Here is a 24,291-nt window from a genome sequence, read left to right as displayed (position 1 = left end):
TTGCTGTCGGGGCAAAAACTAAGGCCACGACGCAGAACTTCAAGTTCGTCCTGAGTAGGGATGTATGAGGACAGGTTAATAATAGAGAAGGCCGAATCAACAGTGGATTCTATGTTGTGTGTCTGTGGATGTGTTATTTTATCAAGTCATTGTCTTTTCACATTTTTGGGTGTAGCGCCTAAATTAGTATTGTTTGTCGCCCCTGCATAGGATGTTATTAGTGCTTGTTGTGTACCTGTAGTGCCATCATTTATTCCTTGTGTCCTTGCACGCAGTTTCATATTACCTGTTTCCGTAAGTGTCGGTTGAAGAAGTAAAGGTGAAGTGATAGAAGAAGAGTGAACAGAACCATCACCAAGATTATTGAGTGGGTGAGAGACTGTGGTATCCTCCACCAGTCTTTTCTTTTCAATACCACCGTGCTCCTCAGGTGCCTTGGGTCTCTTCCTAAAAGTACGGTTCCTTGGTCGTGCGTGTTTTCCGAAGTGCGTGAGGAAATAGAAAATTGTGATACATTAGAGTCAGATTCACTGTCATTATAGTTTCTCCTTCTATTATTATTTCTCTGTCCTCTCCAATTTTTTGTAAAGTTATTTCTAGGCTGTGGCCATGCATAAGCTGTCCCTGCCCCAAAAGCTAACTTATCCCTGGAAAACTTTTGTTCTTTTTTCTGGATTAGTTCCTTCGTGAATATATCTAATTGTTCCTTAGTTTCTTTTTCTTTTTCCTTAAAGGTGGATTTTACAAAAATATCTTTGTATTCTAGTTGCATGGCTTTTATTTCCTCATTAATGGCTTTTTGTTCTTCTTGATAATAACCTATTAGTAGTTCCATCATTTTACGTGAACATTCTTTTAGATTACTTTCCCATGAGTTTTTAAATTCTGGGCTAATCTGCCAGATGTTAGGAAACACCTGGATCCGTAGCCCTTTAGGATTCAGTTCCTCCAGGATATACTTCTGAAAGTATTTTATGTGCCAAAAGAGGCTAGCCCTACGTTCTAGTACACGCTGTAATTTTTGTATAACCACCTCTATTTCAACATCATTATTTACTGTATTTGAGCATTCCTGTTGTATTTTGATCATATATCCTTCCCAATCCTCCCCCAAGAATTCAGCCATATCCCCACTAAGAAGGTCCCACTTACATACACAAAAGGGGCAATTAATGTGCAAACGTATAGGTGATTTACCTAGACGCTTGAACTATCGGGACTGCTAGAATATTCCTTATTATTATGCTGGATGTATCTATTATTCTACCTAACAAAAACACAAAATCTAACTTGAAGAACTTTCGGAATATGTACCATCATCTGATGATTAGTCTCAGATGTTGGAGGTATGGTAACCGTGGATATATGGCGACCAAAGTATAATATATGTGCCCATATCCCTAGATTGATTGGATCTGGGGGTGAACGCACATATGGATGAACAAACCAGGAAGAGGATACCTACTTGCTGAGGGGTGACTATACCCCAAGATGCTCAAGTGGAGCCATATTTAGCAGGTTGGTTATAAAATACAGAATAAAATACAGACGTTATTAGAACTATTGGCAGTTATATTGCAAACATAAATATACACCTATTGATACTTTGATTCACAGCTTTGACCTTGATGACACAGCTGGGACCTAATATATCGGATTTTATGCAAGAGATTTCTCTTTGATGCCTATATAGATTATGTATGGTGAATACGGAGGTATTATCTTCCGAACAGCCTATGCATCGCTACAGCCCTGTCGCTTAACACAAGTCACTGTTCAAAAAGGGTCAGTACAAAACTAGAGCCAAATATAAAAATATTCAGCAGCATGATGTATGTTATATTATTAAACATGTAAACTGAAATGTAATTACTTGTATTTATGTTACTCATAGAAACATCGGTCTTTTATGGTCTCTCAGGCCCTGAGGAAGCCTTAAGCGAAACGCGTCGGCTTGCTGGGGACCTACCGTGACCGAATTCAGCTTGAGACCCATCATCCACCTACACAGGCTCTGTTTTTCGCTCTAATCCCTTGTGGGATATGTTTCTATACAAACAGTGATGTTAGAATTTGATTTTAACAATTTTGTATGTTATTTTGTTGCTATCATACATGCATGGTAATCCATGCTTGTTTTTTACTTGCTATAATAATAAAATGTATTTTTGATTTTACAATTGGTTTTGGGTTCTGATCCTTCTACTCCCACTGGCCCGCAAAGCCCCGCCTTTTTCTATCCCAATGTTTTTCACTGATTAAACGTTTGTTGTTCGCTAGGCTATCGTTCGAAAAGTTTTCGTGTTTGTCCCTTTGGATTTTGTTGGACGAAATTCCAGGATCGGCTTTCGAAAGATATGTACTAGCGAACAGATTATTGTGCGATCAATTCAAAAGCGATTTTTTTTCGTACGATTATCTGATCGTGTGTACAAGGCATTAGGGACTGTAGATTGTAAACTCCTTGAGGGTAGAAACTGATGTGAATGTATAATAAATATAAAAAGCGCTGCGTAAATTGACGGCGCTATATACAGTAAGTACCTGTAAAATAATAAATGTTAAAAGTTTTAAGAAAAGCTCAGACCAGAACTATTAGAATTGGGGGTATAGGTACCTACATCCAGGAATACTGAGAAAGCACAAAAGGGGAAAGGGGGGGCTGAACAAGGGGACTTTAATGATACCCTCCTAATACCAATAATATTGAAGGGAAAAACTAACTGAATTATATATAATTCCAAACTTTTATTACAAAAAATGATTACATAAACAAACCAAGTATACACAGACACTAAGCAATAAAACAGTGTATATATATATTAGTGTGAACCAGATTGATCGATTCACAGACTACACCAGTAGGACAGCAATTCCAATTCCAGCAGATGTGATTTGAAGTGGAGTACTATTGTTGCTCAGAGGGATGCCTATTTCTGATTCCCAGAGCCGTCTTCTGACATACCTCTATTTCTACATGGATTAATACCTCATGCAGCATATGTCTGCTGGTTTGGTTTTCAATCCACTCCTCTTCTAGACAGGAAATCCTGTTAAGTATGGGGGGGGGGTTTCTCAGAACCCTACAAGAACCCTACAAGAGATTGGCTGGCTAGTCTTTCAAAAAGGGTCTTGTGACTCCTATGCAAAGCCTTTTGTATCTGAGAGCCTAATCCATTACGGTTCAGGATACATGGTTTGCCACTAGAGCATACTGGTGGTAGGATGCTGGGAATTCCTGACTTTCCTCTCTTGCCCCGTTTCAGCTGTCATTGTCTCAATACCTGATGATCAGGAACACGGTCTTTCCCATCCCTATATTGAGTTTTGCTCAATTGAAAAGGCCTGCTGTCCTAAAAGGTTTTTTTTTTTTTTCTCTCCAATCATGCACCCAGCGATTCAGGTCTTGCAAACAGGCAGATGAAGCCATGGGTACTGGCACAGTAATAACTCTTCTGTGCTGCTGCGTTAGTGGAACTTCCCTGTCAGGAAGTTGTTTTGCCAGTAGACATATACTGTATCTAAAATAGTGCAAGTGGGGTTGTGAACGGCGCTACCGTTTTTCAAGAAATAGCAATATTATATTTGCTTAGCGTGAATGGTGATACCACTTAATGTGTGCCGTGAATAAATAGATAAATAAATTTTAAAGTGCAATCTTATAAAATGCTGTATAAAAATATTGTGTAAAAATCAATAAAAATAGATTATATAAATGCCTTGTATCTTAAATTATTGGTGATAAAGTGCATAAGTGCTAGTGCAAAGAAAGGAGAGACACAAGGCTGAAATAAATTAGTGAATTTTATTTAAAAAAAGACCAGGTGAAACATATATCTATCCTCACTATGAACCAAAGGTGATGGTGTTTGGTGAAGAGAAAAAAGTAAAAGCTGCTGTGAGCAAACGAAAAAAATGTATACTGAAGTTAATAGGTGTAAGATGAATAGGATAAATGAATTAATGTGATGAATTCGGGTTGCAACAACCTGCGTGACCGCTAGGTGTCGCACCCTGCTATATGACCTGATATCAGTTGCAGGAGGGTACCGTATATCTGGGTTCCGCTGTCCCCTCTGACTTCCTGGTGGGTCTGCGTGATTCCTCAGAAAGAAGAAAGGAGACCCCTAGGTATCATATCCAAACAACATGATAAAAAAGTGTAGAGACTCACAGGGAGATTCGAGGCTGTCCGCGATCAGTGTAGTGTGGCCGGGAAGCTTCCGCGTTCCACGGCTCTGGCTCCGGGTGCCGGAAATGACGTTAGACGTCGCTGACTCCGCCCTACCGGTTTCGTCACAAGACGTCTACTAGGAGCGGCCAAATTGTTTTAATTATATACTGTATCTCCCCATCTACCTGCAGTTCTCTGGACCTACCCTTTGCCCCCCCCCCTCCTATTGCTTCGTTGTTGCTTTAACCTGCGTTTAGGTTCTAGCTATATCACAATACATAAGACAACGTGGTAAAGGTGATCCTCTGAAGAAGGCCTTGATGACCATAGACCATTGAGCCTCTCCTCTTCGCTCTCAATAAGATAGGTCCCTCTAGCCAATTTGAGAGACTAGTAGGGGACCTGCCTTTTTACTCTAGGTGGATCTGGTCTCCTCACTCATCTAAATAGCCTTCCGCATTTCCTGCTTACTCAAAGATCATTCTATTGACCTGTAGCAACGTATGTATTGTGACCCTGTTATGACAGTATCCATTGTTATTGGCTATTTGTTATTGTTTGTTCCTCAAAACTCAATAAATACTAATGAACAAGAACTCCCCGGTTGGGAAGTTAGTTTTGTGTCCAGCTCTTTCATGCTCCCTTCGCCTTTTGGCATACATCACGGGCAGGTCAGAACCTGCAGTGTCAGTCCACTGAGAAAAGGTAGACATGACTGATCTGGGTGGAGTAGAATCTTCCTTATCTCTTTTAAATCTACATAGAATTTCTGGGAAGAATCCATATTCTGTGGCCCAATTGGGCAATAAGTGATTCCTACATACTGGTCCCTCCTAGTGGATTTTATCTCTGGACAAGAGATCTGGTACCATCTCCTTACTGTTACAAGCTGGAAATCTTTTCCCTATGCGCCTTGGCCAAGCTCTGGGAGCAGATGCTGTGTCAGATCAAGAAAGGTCTCACAAGCCATATGCTTTCTAGTTCGATCCATATACAGTTTTTTTGGGAGGGTCTGTTGCTAAGACCGTGGCAATGTTTGCAGTAATTCCCTTCTGGCCAAACAGTATCGGATTGAAGTCCTTTCTCTCCGATGAGATCTTCTGTAGTAAAGAGCAATATTCCACCTTTGTTCATCTCTACCACTTTCTCATCCTGGCAAGAAGAGACTAATCAGGCTTGGCTGTTTCTCTAAGCTAATATCTATAAATCCTACAAAAGGATTTGAATAGAGCTTGTTCAGTTTGAACTGCTTTGTTTTCTTTGCTTCAGTCCTCTGGTCAGGTGCAGGGCCGATCCCAGGGTCACAGACGCCTGGGTGCAGAAATATTTCTGGCTCCCCCAAATGGGTGTGGTCATATTACTAACTCCTCCCCTTTACAAATGTTTCTATGGCAATGTCTTAAACACAGAGATGCTCCCCTAAAGAGTCTTCCTTACCCCGGGACCCTGCCACGATCTCTTAACAATAAACAAATTACAGGAAGAGAAGCAGAGTACTCTAATAGGACCTGGAGGGGGGTCTCTCTAATGGACACAGAGAGGGCCTCTGTTAGAGAGTCTGTTAGACAGAGCCCCCAGACATACTATAGGAGATGGTAAGAGACTGCAGACTTGATACAAGAGATGGCCAGAGAATTGCGGATATGATACAAGACATCAATGTATCGATACAGCCTCACCAGTGCCCATCAAATGCAAGCTTATCAGTGCCCATAAAATGCTGCCTTATCAGTTGTGCCCACCAAATGCAGACTCATCAGTGCTCACCAAATGCAGACTCACCAGTGCTCACCAAATGCAGACTCATTTGACTGGACTTCTACTTTCAGTCTTAACTTTTTAGGTTGTTTCACTTTAAGTCAAGTTAAAAATGTGGTGCCTTTTAGGTGTAATGTGAGGAAAATATCTTATCTGCCTTGTGGGCTTTTAGTTGTATATTCTGTGAGGAAGCACCAGGGTGGATTAAGGTCTGCAAACTACATTATAACAGTTTTCCTACTGTGTACAGAATCAGCGTGGGCCACAATGTGGAGGGCTTATCAACTGCCCTTATGGCATAGCTAAACACCATCAGTATGGAGCTGTTCTGGGCACTCTGAGGGCTTACTGTGTTACTTATTTTGGAAAGGCTGGGTGGTATGCCTACTAGACATCCACATTGGAAGCAGCTAGTCACATAACTACTGTGAAGGGGCAGTTAAAAATAGTACAAGAAGACAGATAATGCACAACATCCACAAATTAAGCTCATTATATATATCTTAATACAATTTTAAAGCAATCTATAACTATTTTACACACCTCATGACCTTTACCCTATTGTCTTACAATTTTAATAATGCATCTACAATATTAAATACAGCAAGTGTTACATTTTCCTTGGACCAGAAGACATTTGTAGCTGCAGTCCAATCTTATGGTGTCATAATAGCAAATCAGAATAAATTACCTTTTTTAAACTACAATTGTAGGAAATGTTAAGGTAAATTTTAATTATTCAAAAAAGGTCATAACACCAAACAAAAAGTGCCATTTTAGGTTTACCCCTGGCCAGGGTCGGTGCTGTGAAGTGGCTCGGGGTAGTCCCGCAATGTTGTTTCACTGCATCTCTGTGCCGGATGTGATGTAATAGGCCGAGTCATGGCCTTGTCACTTCTGGCAGACTGTGCTATTTAATCAGACAACGGCGTTGGGCACCAGACACGGTTTCCGGTAGATGTTCATTTACACATAAGCAAGTCGCGGGAGTCTCTCCAACCGCTACATCCTTTGTAGTTCCGGGCAGCTCACAGGCGGAGTGATATCAAATGCACTCCGCCTGTGAGAGGAGGAGCCATACAGAGAAAGCAGCGGGTGCAGGAGTAGAGAGCAAAGCCACTTCTTCCTATGTGCGGCTCCTCCTCTCACAGGCGGAGTGCATTTTATACCACTCCGCCTGTGTGCCGCCCGGAACTACAAAGGATGTAGTGGCTGGAGAGACTCCTGCGACTTGCGGGAGATTAGGGTTTTGTGCGGCGTGCGGCCCCCTCCCGCGGCACCTGGGCGCGGTGCACCCCGCGCACCCACCCAGGATCGGCCCTGGTAAGGTGCATTCCAGACTTCAACTGATCCTAAAGCTCTCTTAGAGGGCAGATCTCTGCAGTCCCTGTCATATCCAATGTCTCCTGGGTAGACTTTCCCTTACTCATCCAATACTTTGATGGTGGGTTGCATCTGAGACTCGAAGGAGAACCAAGTCTCTCTAGGCAGGGTTTATTTCTTGCTCTGGGCTTTCTTACTGGCTCCAGAGGAGATCTGTTTGCAGTTCAGCTTGGGTAAAGACCTGAGCTATGAAGACATGCACTATAAGGCAGCCTTTCTCAACCTTTTTAACACAGAGGAAACCTTGAAATAAAATTCTGGTCTTGGGGAACCCTCTGCTAAAAATGAAAAATCTACAACTCATGACACATTAGTGTGACAGTCAGTGGAAAGAATGCTCCTTACTCTTGTCATCATTGGTAAGAATTACCCCTTTACAGATAGCTAAAAGGAACAGTGGTGTCATTGGAAACTTATCTGAGAGGCAGAATTTGCCCATTGCTCAAGGAATCCCTAGCAACCTCTGGAGGAACCCTAGGGTTCCACGGAACACTGGTTCTAAAACCCTGCTCTAAGGGCTAGCTCCTCAGCCAGGAAGTTTACCAAGATCACAGCTTTAGGCTAGGAAGGATCCTTTGGTGACTTAAGCTGGATACACACTATACAACTTTTGTGGTTAGATTTCCTTCAGATTTACCTTTTCTATGTAGTGCAAGGGCCAGCCAGATTGCATACAAATTGAAAGTGTTTAGGTTTAACCTCATATTATATGATTTTGGTAAATCTAAAGGAAAAAGTCTTCAGAAAATCTTATAGTGTGTATGGGGCATTACAGCCCCAGATGGAATCCCCTCCAGTGCAGTTGGAGTAAGGATTGAGTCATGTCAATATCTCTAGGTCTACATCCTCAGCAGGAAGCTTGGCCATAATCAAGGCTCTTAAGGTCCCTTGACAGCTAGCTGCTCCAGGTGGAATCTCTTTCAGTTCAGTTTTGAGTAAAGTCTCAGTCAGTAAGGCAGCCTTTCTATCGGGTTCTTCTCCTCAGTTAAGAGATTGCTGGGATCTGGGACTTGTGCCAAGAGGGATCCTTGTGGCTTTCTGCCCAGTACGGTAGTGTTTATATCCATACTGGGTGGCAATCTGAGGTGGCTTTGGCATTCTGAGAACAAAGGATTTGTTCCTCCCATATGCAGGACCACCAAGAATAACTGGTTCCATGCCATGGATATTGGGATTTTTTGAGCATGCTCTCAAACTACGGTTTTGCTCAGAGTTTTAAGACATATTTATATATTATAGAAATGTGGTTCCTGCGCTATCAAGGATTTTCTACCAGCCACCCTAATGCTGCGTGTTGATATCCCATTCAAATATTTTACCAGAATCAGAATCAGCAAGTGAATCAGTGCTTCTCATAAACATAAAAGTGCTCTGTGCCTCCAGTGCTGATATAAATATCACATCAATAGTGAAAAAATATATACTGCATATGTGCAAACCCAATAACTATAACAATAAATGTCCAATCCAGATGATACGCCAGACAATTCCAAATTTATCTGGTTGCAAATCAGAAAGTATATATTCAGATAAATAAGTAATAGTTATTAATTCGTGCAATTTCTTCTCCTCCACCTTTACTCTCCTGACTTTCACTTCTAGGTGTGCTAAATTCTAACCTCTAAAACGACAATAATACGCCTGTATTATTAAACCGGGGTAGGTGGTTGTTCCTCTCCTTCCTCTATTCCAGCGTGGTTTCTGAAAGCCACAATCTCCTCCCAGGAATCCGTTACTTCTTTCCCGATTTTGTAGTGTCTATGGGGACCTTTAACCACTTTACCACCGGAGGATTTTGCTTTCTTACGTCCAGGCCACTTTTTGCGATTCGGCGCTCTGCGAGTTTAACTGACAATTGCGCGGTCGTGCGACGCCGTACCCAAATGAAATTTACGTCCTTTTTTTCCCACAAACAGAGCTTTCTTTTGGTGATATTTGATCACCTGTGTGATTTTTACTTTTTGCGCTATAAACAAAAAAAGAGCGTTTATTTTGAAAAAATAACAATATTTTTAACATTTTTTTATATGAAATTCCCCCCCAAAAATGTAAAAATCAATATTTTTTTACATTTTTGGCCAATTTGTTTTCTGCTACATATGTTTGGTAAAAAAAATCACAATAAGTGTATTTTGATTGGTTTGCGCAAAAGTTATTGCGTTTACTAAGTAAGGGAAAGATTTCTGTCATTTTTGGTGTTTTTTTTTAACGCGTAAAGGCGGCGATCTGAGATTTTTTTTGCGGGACTGCGACATTGCAGCGGACAGATCGGACCCTTGACTGACATTTTTGACCCTTTTGGGGGTACCAGTGACATTTCTATAGTAATCAGTGCTATAAATATGCACTGTTACTGTAAAAATGACACTGGCAGGGAAGGGGTTAATTTTATTGGAGAGGGAGGGGTTAATGTATGCCTGGTGCTTACTGACGTGTGTGGGGGGAGGTGACTGAGTGACGCAGGGACAGATCGCATGTTCAGCTATGCTGAACACTGCAATCTGTCACTCCTTGTCACTTAGGAGATCCGCCCGCTCTGTCTACGTCTACGTCGCTGGACGGTATCGAGCCACTTTGCCGCAGTACAGTCAACGTGACCGGTCGGCAAGTGGTTAATAACCTCCTTTGCAATGCGACCTCTTTAGTTGTATCTCTCCTCCTTGGGGCTCTGACAGGTAGGCCTGAAGTGCCGCTCTCCACTCACCACCAGCCCAGGGCCTGCTTCCTCTGTCCTGCCTCTGTTGATGCGTTGTGCTCCCGCTGAGATATAACTAAAGAGGTCGCATTGCAAAGGAGGTTATTAAAGGTCCCCATAGACACTACAAAATTGGGAAGGAAGTAACGGATTCCTGGGAGGATATTGTGGCTTTCAGAAACCACGCTGGAATAGAGGAAGAAGAGGAACAACCACCTACCCCGGTTTAATAATGCAGGCGTATTATTGTCATTTTAGAGGTGAGAATTTAGCACACCTAGAAGTGAAAGTCACTGAACAAGGTTCACAACAAGGAGAGTAAAGGTGGAGGAGAAGAAATTGCACAAATTAATCACTATTACTTATTTATCTGAATATAAAACTTTCTGATTTGCAACCAGATACATTTGGAATTGTCTGGCGTATCATCTGGATTGGACACGGGTATTGTTATATTTATTGGGTTTGCACATATGCAGTATATATTTTTTCACTATTGATGTGATATTTATATCAGCACTGGAGGCACAGATCACTTTTAATTTTCAATAATTTTTATTGAGTTTTTAGAAAAGGTACAACAGTGTATAACGAGCCAGAATGGCCCAACCATAGACATTGAAAACAACATGGAGCACATGGTACATATAACATTAAATGTGCACAAGTAAGTATTGTGGATAGCAGGAGTCTAAAAAACCAAACCATAATAACAATGGTAGTCAAACCAGTGTGAAGCAGGCCCTGATTGTTCTCCTCAGCGCCGAAAGGAGCGGGCCGTCCAGGCCCCCCCCCCCTCGGGCGCCCCTTACGGGAACACACTGCGCCCCCCAGGGGGAAGCGGACCCCGACCCCCACCCACAGTCCAATGGACTTGACTACAAAATACGACATCCCGCCATTAATACACTGCGAGAGAAAAGAAGGAGTAGAGAAAGAGAGAAGGGAAGAAAGGAAGGGAAGACAGGGAAAGCGACAGCGGCTGGGTAAGAGGGGAAGAAGTCGAAATCCAGGTCCAGCACCCTCCCAGGGGATGAGTCCCCGGAGCGTGCAGTCCGGTAGTAGTAGGGAGCCGGAAAAACCCCCCTAAGAGGGGCCGGCCAAGTAGCGGATCCATGGGTCCCAGGTCTTGTCAAATAATTTCATCTTATCATTCAATAAGGCTACCATCCTTTCATTTATCATAATCCAAGACAGCTTGTCTTTAAGCAGCTCGAACGGCACTACTGAGGTGCGCCAGGATCGTGCAATTGTAATTTTAGCCGATATAAACACGAAAGCTATAAGGCGTTTGTTATGCTTAGGAATCCCCGCTATCGGTTTACCCAGGAGAGCTTGCAGGGGGTCCTTGGTCAAGTTGACTTGCGTCAGTGAAAAAATGAAATTATAAACACGAATCAAGAATCGGCGCACCTTAGAGCAGGTCCACCAAGTATGGCGCACCGTGCCTGCCAGACCACATCCCCGAAAACAGTTGGGAGACGCAGTGCGAACCGCTGCAGCTAGCCTGACTGGGACCATGTACCATCTCAAGAATACCTTGTAGTTAGCTTCTATTAGGGAGGTGTTAAGAATGGATTTAGAATTATACTGTGCTAGAGCGTTCCAGTCAGCCCGGTCCAGGTTCTCGTCTAGGTCCTCCTCCCAACGCTGCATGTAGGACAGTTTAGTGTCATCACTCTGCAATATATTATAAATTGTGGATATGTAACTCTTTTGTTTATCCAATGTTCGGCAGAGGTTCTCCATCTGAGTGGAGGTGGTGATATCACTGGTACGTTTAAGGGAGGCAACAAAATGGGATATCTGGGCATAACGATAGCACTCTCCCTAAGGGAGGGAATGGTTTTCTCGTAGTTGAGCTTTAGTGAGTAGGCCCCGATGGTCGCATAGATCTGCCAGCCTGAGGAACCCCTTGTTTGTCCACCACTCAAACGCTGAGGGGGATAGGCCCGGTGGGAACAAGGGGTTGCCCAGCAGGGGCGCCAATGGGGCATGGGGGGACCGGAAGGCATGCCTGCCCGACAACCTATCCCAAAGACCCAGGGAGAGAGACAGGGCGGGACAGAGTATGCCCGGCCTGTCTCTGGCCCATAGCCACATCGCATGATGAATGGGGACCCGCAGATGGGCCGCCTCCATTTGCATCCAGATGGGGAGAGGGTCCCGGGAGTGGAAGCGAATCAGGTGAGCCAATTGGGCCGCATAGTAGTACTTGCCCAAGTCCGGGACCCCCAGACCCCCTCTCAGCTTCGGGGTGAAAAGAGTGCGCCTATTGACTCTGGGCCTCTTGTCCCCCCAAATGAACCGGAGAACTGTCCCCTGGAAGTCCCTAAGATCAGGCATGTTAAGCATCACAGGTAAGGTACGAAATAAGTACAACAGTCGAGGCAGAATATTCATCTTAACCGAATTCAACCTTCCGAACCATGACGGGGGGTTGGCTGTCCAAGCAGCCAGGTCCTCCCTCATTTTCTTGTACAATGGTGGGTAATTGTGTGTGTAAAGGGTGGCTATAGACGTAGTGAGGTGTATCCCTAGGTAAGGTAGCGACTGTTCCCGCCAGGCAAACGCGAAGTTGGCTTTAAGAGTAGATAAGGTGGCCCCATCTAACGTTAGGTTTAGAGCCTGCGACTTGGAGGGGTTAACCTTAAGTCCAGAAATGGACGCAAACTTCTCCAGGTCTCGGAGCAGGTTGGGAATCGAGACAAGGGGGGACGAAATGTACAGTAGGATATTGTCTGCAAATAGAGCACATTTATGTTCAATACCCCCGCATTGTATACCCCGGACATCCGGGTTGAGGCGTAACTTAATGGCCAACGGTTCCAAGGCTAAAATAAATAACAACGGGGACAGGGGACACCCCTGCCGGGTACCCCTACGGATGTCCAAAAAGGAAGATCCATAACCCTTAATCGATAGTCTCGCTATGGGGTCGTCGTATAGCGTGCGAATGAGGGTGAGAAAGTTACTCCCGAAACCGAAGCGCTCTAATGTCAGTAGAAGGTAGTCCCAGGACAGGGAATCGAACGCCTTGTGAAGGTCTAGGGACAGTAGCATGCCCCTCCGGCTACCCAAGCCATCCCAATTGGATTGAAGGGCCGATATGACATCAATCGCGCGTCTCGTCTGGTCAGGCGCTTGCCTACCGGGTACGAAGCCAGCTTGGTCTGGATGTATATAATCCGCCAAAAAGGTGTTAAGTCTGTTAGCTAACACTTTCGCCATGATTTTAAGATCTACGTTTATAAGTGAGATCGGCCTGTAATTAAGGCAGTTCCCATGGTCCTTACCAGGTTTTGGAAGGACATGGATGAAAGCATTGTTTTAGTATTTCGGGATCGGGGTCCCTGCCCGGACGGAGTTGAAAAAGGAACAGAGATGTGTAGCCAGTACCTCATGAAATTTCTTGTAGTAGTGGCCAGAGAACCCGTCGGGGCCAGGCGCCTTATTAGGATTAATAGTTTTAATAGCTGCCAGTACCTCAGAGTCCGAGAATTCTCGGTCCATGACGGACGCATGTTGGGAGGAGAGTTCGGGAAGGGGGATATCGCGAAAAAATTCCTCGAAAGAGGCTTGTCTAAGCGGTTGTGGTTGGGAGTAGAGCTGCGAATAGAAGTGGTAGAATTCGTTTACTATCAGCTGCGGGTCCTGGGTCCGGAGGCCAGTCCGGAGCCGCAGCTTCGGAAGTGCCGGAGAATGGAGCCTCGGGGCCAACTTGCGGGCCAGAACGGTGTGGGGTTTATCACCCAAGGTGTAATATCTATTTCTCGACCAGCGGATGGATTTTTCAGCTTTGGTGGTTAGGCTGAAGTTGAGGGCTACACGTGCCGCATCAATCTTATGCCTGATGTCCACCCCAGGGGCCCTCCTCTGTTCCCGCAAGAGGTCTCTCAGCTCAGCATCTTGTCGCTGTATCTCCCCGTCGCGTTCCCTTTTTTTCCGAGAGGCGATTTGGATTAGCTTACCCCTTATCGTCGCTTTGTGAGCCGCCCAAACTATAGCCGGGGAAGTGTCGGTTGCTGGGTTATCCAGAAAGTATTGTTTCAAGCTATCCGACACTTCCTTGAAGATGATGGGGTCATTCAATAAGGAGGCGTTAAGTCTCCAGGAGGAGGGCTTAGGTTTAGTCCATAGGTCAGAGACGGTCACAACCACAGGGGAGTGGTCAGACCATGGGGTAGAAATAATCTGTGCTTTCAGCACAAACGGGAGAAGGGCCGACAGAGCAAACAGATGGTCTATACGGGCGTAACTTTTGTGGGCGTGGGAATAGTGGGTGAAATCACGCGTCGTGGGGTGGTCATTCCTCCACACATCCACTAAGTCGGTGGAGTGCAGCAGACGAGCCAACTTAACTCCCAGTCGCGGGGCGTGCTTCAATGAGGCGTGCAGGGAATCAGATTTATCCATAACCTGGTCCAAGGGGACATTACTGTCACCCCCAAATATCACATGGCCTGTTGCGCGTGGCATCACCACCTTCAACATATCTTGGAAAAATGGAAGCTGTCCCACATTAGGGGCATAATAAGAAACAAAAGTTACATCGTGTTCATTTATTTTGCCTTGGACCATAACATATCTCCCCTCCTTGTCTCTAATTACCTCCCTAGGTGTAAATGGGACCTTCTTGGCTATGCAGATCGCCACCCCTTTTTTTCTGTCTACGCTATTGGACATGTAACAAGTGGGGAATTTAGCGCTAAGGCGTTTAGGAGCCGAAGTGCGAGAGAAGTGCGTCTCCTGCAAGAGGAGGACGTCAATGTTCTGCTTGTGATAGAATTGAAATGCTTTCGCCCTTTTTACAGGGGCATTGAGGCCCTGCACGTTGTGTGTAAGAATTTTAAAATCACAGGTAGTGGGGCGTGTCATGTTGGTTCGGAAGGTTGTACTCGCCTGTATGCTGTGAAGGTCGGTATACGTCGTTCTCCCCGTACTGTAGAGCTCCAAAGACCCAGAGTCAAGCCAAAGGGATCCGGATGTCGAGCAGCCGCCGCCAGGGGAGGGAAGAGGAGAGAGGGGTTAGAGAAAAGCAAGACAACAGAAAGAACACAAACAAGGGGACAGGGAATCCCCCGCCTTCCCCCCCAACCCCCGGAGAGGGGGAGGGGGGGGGGGCGGTAGACACGCCAGGAGATCAAGCACAAAAAACAAAGTAGGCTGGTTGTGGGGTCCAGCTCCCCGTAATGTTTTGCAAGGTTGCTCACAGCCCAATGCCGTGAGCAAGGCCGCAGGAAGTGGCATGTGGAAACAACCCGAGTTGCTTCACTACTAGCCTGTAGATCAGATTGCAATACTAGTGAAGAGGCACCTACCCCCAGACCGAGCCCCCCTCAGGTAGGGGACACCGGCCAGGAGGGAAGCATCCCCCCACATACTAAAGGCACAGGTGAACTATCTCAAAAGCACAGCATTAAATAGTATGAGCAACAGCAATAAGTCGTAAATAACAGTGAACAACAATAACCTCTCCGAGAGCCGGAGCTCTCCATGAGGGCCCAGTATAAGGGAAGAACAGCCCGGGCGGGCAGTCCCAGCAGGATCCCCCCCTCAAGAGAACCGTCCAGGATTCCAGCGATAAAGAAATCAGTCAAACAATCAGGCCCCCCGGCCACGGCGACCCAGGCCTGCAACCCAAGGGCGTCCCCGAGACAAGTAAACCAGAAGACGCCCCCGGGGTACAGAGCACCAGGACCCCAGGCCCAGCCCCCCACAAAAAAAAGGGGGAGAATGGGGAGCATGGGGATCAAGAACGGGGCGAGAGAGGGGGACAAAAAATGTACCAGAAAGGGAAGTTAGAAGCCCAGTTGGACTAGTAGGCAGTCAGACTATCACGGTGGGGTGCGTGGTTTGGCATTCCTTCTCTTCGCAGGTTGCGACCACAAAGGTGACAAGGGCCTGGGGTCCTCCTCCGGGGGGCCCCGCGGGGATCTGGCTGGGGGGGCGTCCCTGGAGATGATGCCCAAGTCCAGGAGGATATCCTCTCCCTCATGGAAACTGGAGAAAGAGTGGGATTTTCCCTTAAATGAGAAGGACAGCTTGAACGGGTACGACCACCGATATTTGATTTGGCGGTTGATCAAATGGGTCAGCAGCGGTTTCAGGGACCGTCGCTTTTGTATGGTCGTCTGGGAGATGTCCGCAAACAGCTGCACCGGGTGGTCGAGCAGAGTGACATCACTGCGAAAGCGGGCAGCCGCCATGATCTTTTCCTTTATCCTGTAAAAATGCGGTTTTACAATAATGTCTCTAGGCAGGCCATCCGAGCGCGGGGCCGTCAGGGCCCGGTTAAAGCGGTCCAGTTCCAGGTGATGTGGTGAAATGTCAGGGACAAGGTCAGTCATAAGCTTGTGTATGCCTGGCTCCAGGTCAGTTATCGATTCAGGGAGCCCCCTGAGTCTAAAATTATACCTGCGAGACCTGTTCTCAAGGTCCTCAATTTTGTCCTTGGCTTGATCCAACTGATCCTGGAGCGAAACTATTAGCCTATGGTTTTGGTTGACCCGCTTGACGGTGCCATCTACTTTGGATTCTATGGAATCGAGTCTGCCTCCTATTTCCTGAAAGTCACCTTTTAAGTCTGCTGTGATGGTGGCAGTAATGGTGGCACAGGCCTTAGAAAGTTCCTGCTGTAACAGGGCCGAAAATCTGGCAATAAGCACCGAATCACCCGAGTAAGTGGCCTGGGGAGGAGGGGGGGGGGGGGCCGTGGAGCTTCCCTGGCTCAAGGCCACTTCTGCAAGATCAGCCATTTGTCTATCTAAAGAAGACGCTGGGGATGAGGCCCCCTCCATGTCCCCATGTAGTGAGGCCCGGTAAGGGGAGAAGCTGCAGGACGTGGCCCCCTGGGATTGCGATGAAAATGGGTCCCCTACCTCATCCATCCGGGGTGTCGCCGGTGAGGGGTGCCCTGCGCTGTGCGAGGGTGATGTGGCCGTCCTCTGCGAGGGTGATGGTGATGCCGGAGGCTGGGTGGTCGGAGCAGGGCCGCCTCGTGCGGCCGCGCCGCGGGTCGCGGCCATCTTGGGATGCTGTGTGGAGCTTGCGGTGGACTGGCGTGGCTTGTAGGGCGGATGGGCCGTCGTGGCGGTCTTCTTCTTGCCTGTGCCCGTGGTCCTCTGGTGCATCCTTGCTCTGCCTGTGTCCTGCGCCGAGTTGGGAGAGCAAGTCTCCGGTCTAGCTGCCAATTTTGTGCTGTGAAGCTGACGGGTTGTGCGGAGCGCGGTCAGTTCATGTCCTGACCCGGCGCCGCGCGCATGCGCACCCCACAGATCACTTTTATGTTTATGAGAAGCACTGATTCACTTTTTGGTAAAATATTTGAATGGGATATCAACACCAGCACTTTATATTTTGATAAACTCGCGATGTATTTATATATTTATTTTGGAATGAAACATATGTATTAGCACTTTAGAGAACATTTTTTTATATAACTGCTTAATAGGTGGATAGTGACACAGAAGCACTTTATATAAAACTCACAAAAACCCTGAAGCGCATCACACTCCCCTAGAACGTTTAAGACATATTTGTCACTCTCTAGCAGAATCAGTGGGATGGAGATGTCGTCCAGAATTTTTGCTGGATCGGTAATTCCAGCTGGTAATTAGGCTTATAAAGCTTAGGGCTTGGTTCCTATAGAAGCAGTCACCACACTCACTCATCCAGAAGTATGTAGGCTTTTCTGGCTCCCTGTAAAAGGGCACTAGGAATATTTGGAGGATGACATATCCTCCATTAAATCTGTTCTGGCTCTTTGTTTGGTGTAGCTAACTTCCTTATGCTGTCAATATCTATCCATAGGGTTTTTAGATAGATTGAGGTGTGTCTATATGGGAGTCAAAATAAATAACGGATAACATACAAAATGGTACCAACATCTCCATGTTAACTATTCAAAACGACATTGCTCTGTAACCTCAGAGCTCTCGCCGTAGCAAGATTTGGAGAGGGCTAGAGAACCAAGAAATGGGACTTTACGGGTACCAAGTAGAGATCAGGAATTCACAATTAGATAAAAAATCATTTAGCCTTTATTAAATATAAGTATAAAATCAACCACAATACAAGTGAAGGGAAATAAAGGGGAAACAAAGAAAAAATTGGATATATTGCATAGAAAAATTCAACCATATACATATTAAGTTAGAATTAAGTGGCTTGTCCGTAGAATAACCCAGCTGTTATCCACAAAAAAGCGCTTTACCCGTAAAGTCCCATTTCTTGGTTCTCTAGCCCTCTCCAAATCTCGGGAAGAAAAAAGATTTGAGTTAACAGGCCGTAGTCTGTCAATCTAAAAAAAGGAACCAACTGAGGGCACTCCAGACTCAAGATTCATGTAAAAAATAATGAATTTTTATCCATCACTGGGCTGTTCCCCTGCATGCACCCGGCAGATCGTCAAACCGGATGTGACGCCAGCCGGTCACCTCTGACCTGGAAGTCCATCCTCAGTCGCCGGTGTAGCTCAACGCATGGGTCGAATATATTGTATTGTTATCCAGTGTCTCCCACGCCACCCTGAATTGTCTTTATCCACTTTTGCTTTTTCAGGCATACGTGCCGAATAAAAATTCATTATTTTTTACATGAATCTTGAATCTGGAGTGCCCTCAGTTGGTTCCTTTTTTGAGATTGACAGACTACGGCCTGTTAACTCAAATCTTTTTTCTTCCTGTATTTGATTGACCAACGGCCACTATTTATGACTTAATCCTTGAGATATACATGTTTAGGGACTAATTCTATTTACTTCCCCTATTTGGGCTACTGATTAGGCCAATTCTGGAACACAACTCTTTGCTTTTTTTATCCTCTCCAAATCTTGCTACGGCGAGAGCTCTGAGGTTTCAGAGCAATGTCGTTTTGAATAGTATCCATAGGGTTTGTTGACTATAATTGAAACCCTACTTTTCTGACATCCCACCCTTGTTTTTTGGGCTAGTTAGTTCCCAAATGTATGCTGCCATGGAAGTCTATCAGGAAAACTGAAAATTTACTATCAAATACTGTAATTTTCCTTTCCTGATGGACTCCATGGCAGTGGGAGTTCCAAACAAAGTCACGAGTAGGCTAGTTCTGAAACCCTCTGGCTCAACCTGAAAATTTATGGGAGTGGGGTCCTATGGGGTAGGAGCGAGGGCGAGGTTACCCAAATGTATGTTGCCATGGAGTCCACCAAGAAAAGGAAAATTACGGTAAGTATTTGATAGTAAATATTCTGTTTTTTGCGCAATGCAGTTTTAGTAAAAAAAAAAAAAAAAAGTGAAAAAAAACCCCATGTGTCTTACTTGAATTTTTCATAAAATAATTATTTATATTTATAGTTTTTTTTCAGGTTCCTAAGTACTGAATTTTTGTTTAAGTACAGACCACCATCCCCCAAGAAGGACACACATCCTACAGATACTATGGCTACCATTAACCCAAATTTCACCGATTTTCTGAAACTGATTGACTGGCCAGAGCCGCCATTCCCAGTAAAACAACTTAATTTTGCAACTGACCCAAGTAAATGTGGCTACCGTCTCCCGAATCCTCGAGGCACTTATAATGTTGGAGAGACTTTGAAGGTGGAAATCACAGCTCGGGATCAGAAAGGTCGCCTGAAGGAATATGGTGGAGATTTTTTCCAGGCCAAGCTGCATTCTCCTGAACTAAAGGCTGGAGTTACTGGGCAAGTGTGGGACTACGGCAATGGAAGCTACCTGGCTACGTTTCTTCTGCCATGGACAGGGTTGGCACAAGTTCACATCCGGCTCATTCACTCCAGCGAAGCTGTGGCTATTCTAAAGAAGAAGAGGGAAAGCTATCCAGAAAAAGTAAATAAGTATAATTACAGAGAATAATGTTTGTAGTAAGGGGGGTTCCTGTTTTTAGGATACACTATACAACCAAATATTTGTGGGCCTGATCCTCACACCTACTAAATAGTCAAAAGCATGTAAACACCCCTCCAAATGACTGAGTTCAGGGGTTTCCAGTAAAGTGTACTGTTAATATTAGAGCATACAAAATAGTTTTAGACAACTGTGCACCTCAATCCTTGTGGTACCAGTTTGGGGAATGCCTTTTTTTGTTCAAGCATGACTGTGCCTTTCTGGGCAAAGCCAGCTCCTTAACCACTAGTGGACAACCCACCGTACATAAATTGTGGCAAGATAACCAACCTAGTACATGATTTGACACTTCCAGGTCTGGGGCATACGCGCGACCCACTCCCATTGGGATCACACACAGCAAGAGCCCAGCGGTCGGTACCGTGGACTCAATGTCCGCTGGCACTCGCCAATGACACAGGCAGAATGACACTATGCCTATGTAAACAAGCCAGATTGCCATTCTGTCAAAAGGGATGGTATTGACCCTGTGTTTCTGCAAAGCAGGAACACAGATCTTTGCCTTTCCCCTAGTCAAAGCACCTCCCGCACGGGCTAGGCACACAGTTAACACTTTGATCGCTCCTCTTAACCCCTTCCCATTAGTGTCACTGGTCCCCAAAAAGTGACAAAAAGTGTCAATTAGGTGTCCGATTTGTCCGCCGCAATATTGAAATCCCGAATATATATATGTAGCAAGATTTCCAGGCATTGGGCCTGATGTGGGTCTGCCATGGTCACCGGTAACACCAACAGCACATTTAAGTGTGAGATCTGAGTCAAAGAACAGTCCGGCATCTTTGGTTTGTTTTGTTTATTTTATATGGGGATGAGAGAATGGAATGAGTGGGATACTCCTCTGGCTCAACTAGGTACAAACTGGGACACTTGAGAAAAAAATGCCTTTCAGCTCTGACTTGACGCCGGGTGAATGCCGACCAACGCTTGCTGGCACTTGAGATCACTGACTTGCGGTACTGTACTGAAGACTGACTTCTGACACTCTGGTTAGCTCAAAAGTCCTTGACTGTACTGAAGACTGACTTCTGACACTCTGGGTAGCTAAAAAGTCCTTGGCACTGCTCCCTCCAGTCCTTCCTGACTGAGGTAGCCTTTAGTAACACTGCTGCTGCTGCAACTCTCAACACTGTACACTGCATGCTGTACACTTCCACTGTACACTGAAGACTTCAGGGCCCAACCACTGGCACCCCTTTACTCTTCAGGGTCAACACTGGCACTCCCTTTTACTCTTCCTGCTTTGGCTAGCTAGCTCCTGGATCCCTATGACCTTCTCCGGAGTGGTCCCCTCACACTAGGCAGATCCCCAGGGGCAGTTTGCAATACTCACGACTGGGAATGCTTTCCTGAAACTCAACCCCTCTCAGCTCCGCTGGTCCTCAGCACACCGGATCCTCTCTGCAGCTCGGGACACCTGATTTCTCTTGACAGTAGGAGAGAAAACCGCACTCTCCCTCCTGGGACTCTGCTTCCCGTCAAAGATGCTGCGTCATGTGCTTCCCTCAAACTTATACCCACTCCCAGAATGCTGTGTGGCAGAATATGCCTTTCTGGGGTAGAGACAAGCCTGGGTGAGCCATTGGCTGGGTTTCCTCCTCTGCCCAATGAGAGCCCTCATTGAGTACAGTGCGGAGACTCCCCAGTCTCAACAGCCACACCTGGGAACCATGACAACCTAGCTGAAGATCATGGCCCTGCTGATAAGCAGCCAAGGCCTACTACATTTTACCTAGCACCTACCTTGTAGGGTGCTATATATATAGTCAGGTCCATAAATATTGGAACATCGACACAATTCTAATCTTTTTGGCTCTATACACCACCACAATGGAATTGAAATGAAACAAAAAAGATGTACTTTAACTGCAGACTTTCAGCTTTAATTTGAGGGTATTCACATCCAAATCAGGTGAAATGTGTAGAAATTATAACAGTTTGTATATGTGTAATTGGACAATAGGCTGCTCAGCTGTTCCATGGCCAGGTGTGTGTTATTCCCTCATTATCCCATTTACAAGGAGCAGATAAAAGGGCCAGAGTTAATTTCAAGTGTGCTATTTGCATTTGGAATCTGTTGCTGTAAACTCTCTATATAAGATCCAAAGAGCTGTCACTATCAGTGAAGCAAGCCATCATTAGGCTGAAAAAACAAAACAAACCCATCAGAGAGATAGCAAAAACATTAGGTGTGGCCAAGTCAACATCAATGGAACATCCTTAAAAAGAAAGAACACACCGATGAGCTTAGCAACACCAAAAGACCCGAAAGACCACAGATGGATGACCGAAGAATTCTTTCCCTGGTGAAGAAAACACCCTTCACAATAGTTGGCCAGATCAAGAACACTCTCCAGGAGGTAGGTGTATGTGTGTGAAAGTCAACAATCAAGAGAAGACTTCACCAGAGTGATTACAGAGGCTTCACCACAAGATGTAAACCATTGGTGAGCCTCAAAAACAGGAAGGCCAGATTAGAGTTTGCCAAACAATGTCTAAAAAAGCCCTCATAGTTCCGGAACAACATCCTATGGACAGATGAGACCAAGATCAACTTGTACCAGAGTGATGGGAAGAGAAGAGTATGGAGAAGGAAAGGAACTGCTCATGATCCAAAGCATAACACCTCATCAGTGAAGCATGGTGGTGGTAGTGTCGTGGCGTGGTCATGTATGGCTGCCAGTGGAACTGGTTCTCTTGTATTTATTGATGATGTGACTGTGGACAAAAACAGCAGGATGAATTCTGAAGTGTTTCGGGCAATATTATCTGCTCATATTCAGCCAAATGCTTCAGAACTCATAGGACGGCACTTCACAGTGCAGATGGACAATGACCCGAAGCATACTGCGAAAGCTATCAAATCATTTTTTAAGGGAAAGCAGTGAAATGTTATGCAATGGACAAGTCAATCACCTGACCTGAATCCGATTGAGCATGCATTTCACTTGCTGAAGACAAAACTGAAGGGAAAATGCCCCAAGAACAAGCAGGAACTGAAGACAGTTGCAGTAGAGGCCTGGCAGAGCATCACCAGGGATGAAACCCAGCGTCTGGTGATGTCTATGCGTTCCAGACTTCAGGCTGTAATTAACTGCAAAGGATTTGCAACCAAGTATTAAAAAGGGGAAGATTGATTTATGATTGTTAATCTGTCCCATTACTTTTGGTCCCTTAAAAAGTGGGAGGCACATATACAAACTGTTGTAATTCCTATAATTCCTACACCGTTCACCTGATTTGGATGTAAATACCCTCAAATGAAAGCTGAAAGACTGCTGTTAAAGCACATTTGTAGACAGAAAAGTTACCGTGCAAAATAGGCCCTTACCCCTGTTGAAGATTCATAACAAATTTTGGGACAGAAAAAGACGGGGCTTTGCGGGCCTGTGGGGGTGGAAGGATCAGAAAGTAGAACCAGTAGTAAAATCAAAAATACATTTTATTGGTTTATCAAAATAAAAAACAAGCATGGATAACCATGCATGTATAATAACAAACAAGTACAACATACAATGGTTAAAATATAGTGTCACTGTAATTATAGAAACATATCCCACAAGGGGTTAGAAGCGGAAAAAACAAAGCCTGTGTAGGTGGAAGATAGGTCTCAAGCTGGATTCGGTCACGGTAGGTCCCCAGCAAGCCGACGCGTTTCGCTTAAGGCTTCCTCAGGGCCTGAGAGACCATAACAGACCGATGTTTCTATGAGTAACATAAATATAAGTAAATATACAACAATTTATACATTTGATAATACAGTATGTATACTACTAGTCTTTACATATACTTGGTTCTAATTTTATACTGACCCTTTTTAACAGTGACTTGTGTTAGGCGGCAAGGCTGTGGCGGTACATAGATTGTTCGGAAGATAATATCTCCGTATTCACCATACAGAATTTATATAAGTATCAAGTAAAACCCTTTTGTATTACATCCGATGTGTTGGATTGCAGCTGTATCATCAAGGTCAAGGCTGTGAATAAGAATGCCAATAGGTGTATATCCATGTCTACAACACTGACGCCAATGATTTTAGTATAATCTATATTTTATAATTTTATAATTTTATAATTTTATAACCAACCTGCTATAAATAGCTCCAATCTCGGCCTCTTGGGGTGTAATTGCCCCTTAGCAGATAATTGTCCTCTTCCTGGATTATTTATCCATATATGCAATAACCCTCAGGTACAATCAATCTAGAAATGTGAGTATATATATTATATATTATTAGCCACATATAACAATCATAAGATCTCCATTCCATGAGATTAATCATTGGATAGTGGAGAGTATTCTGAAAGCCATATCTGGGTAAACAGGGTGGTGATGAAGGACTAGTTGTTAATTATATCAGGAGATTGGAACAA

General features: G+C 44.9%; 1 protein-coding gene across 1 annotated transcript in view; it reads left to right on the top strand.

Moving 5' to 3' along the window:
- Positions 1 to 24,291, top strand: part of LOC309551916 (NXPE family member 3-like) — a 181,294-nt gene that overhangs the window by 39,708 nt on the left and 117,295 nt on the right. Inside the window, exon 2 of the mRNA XM_082252631.1 lies at positions 19,346 to 19,840. Within this exon, the coding sequence (XP_082108757.1) occupies positions 19,430 to 19,840 (411 nt within the window). The 5' untranslated portion in view covers positions 19,346 to 19,429. The remainder of the gene's footprint in view (positions 1 to 19,345; positions 19,841 to 24,291) is intronic.

The sequence above is a fragment of the Pelophylax lessonae genome, assembly GCF_965119305.1.
Source record: "Pelophylax lessonae genome assembly, chromosome: 4".
In the NCBI taxonomy this organism is placed as follows: Eukaryota; Metazoa; Chordata; class Amphibia; order Anura; family Ranidae; genus Pelophylax; species Pelophylax lessonae.
This window is presented reverse-complemented; position numbering and strand designations above follow the sequence as displayed.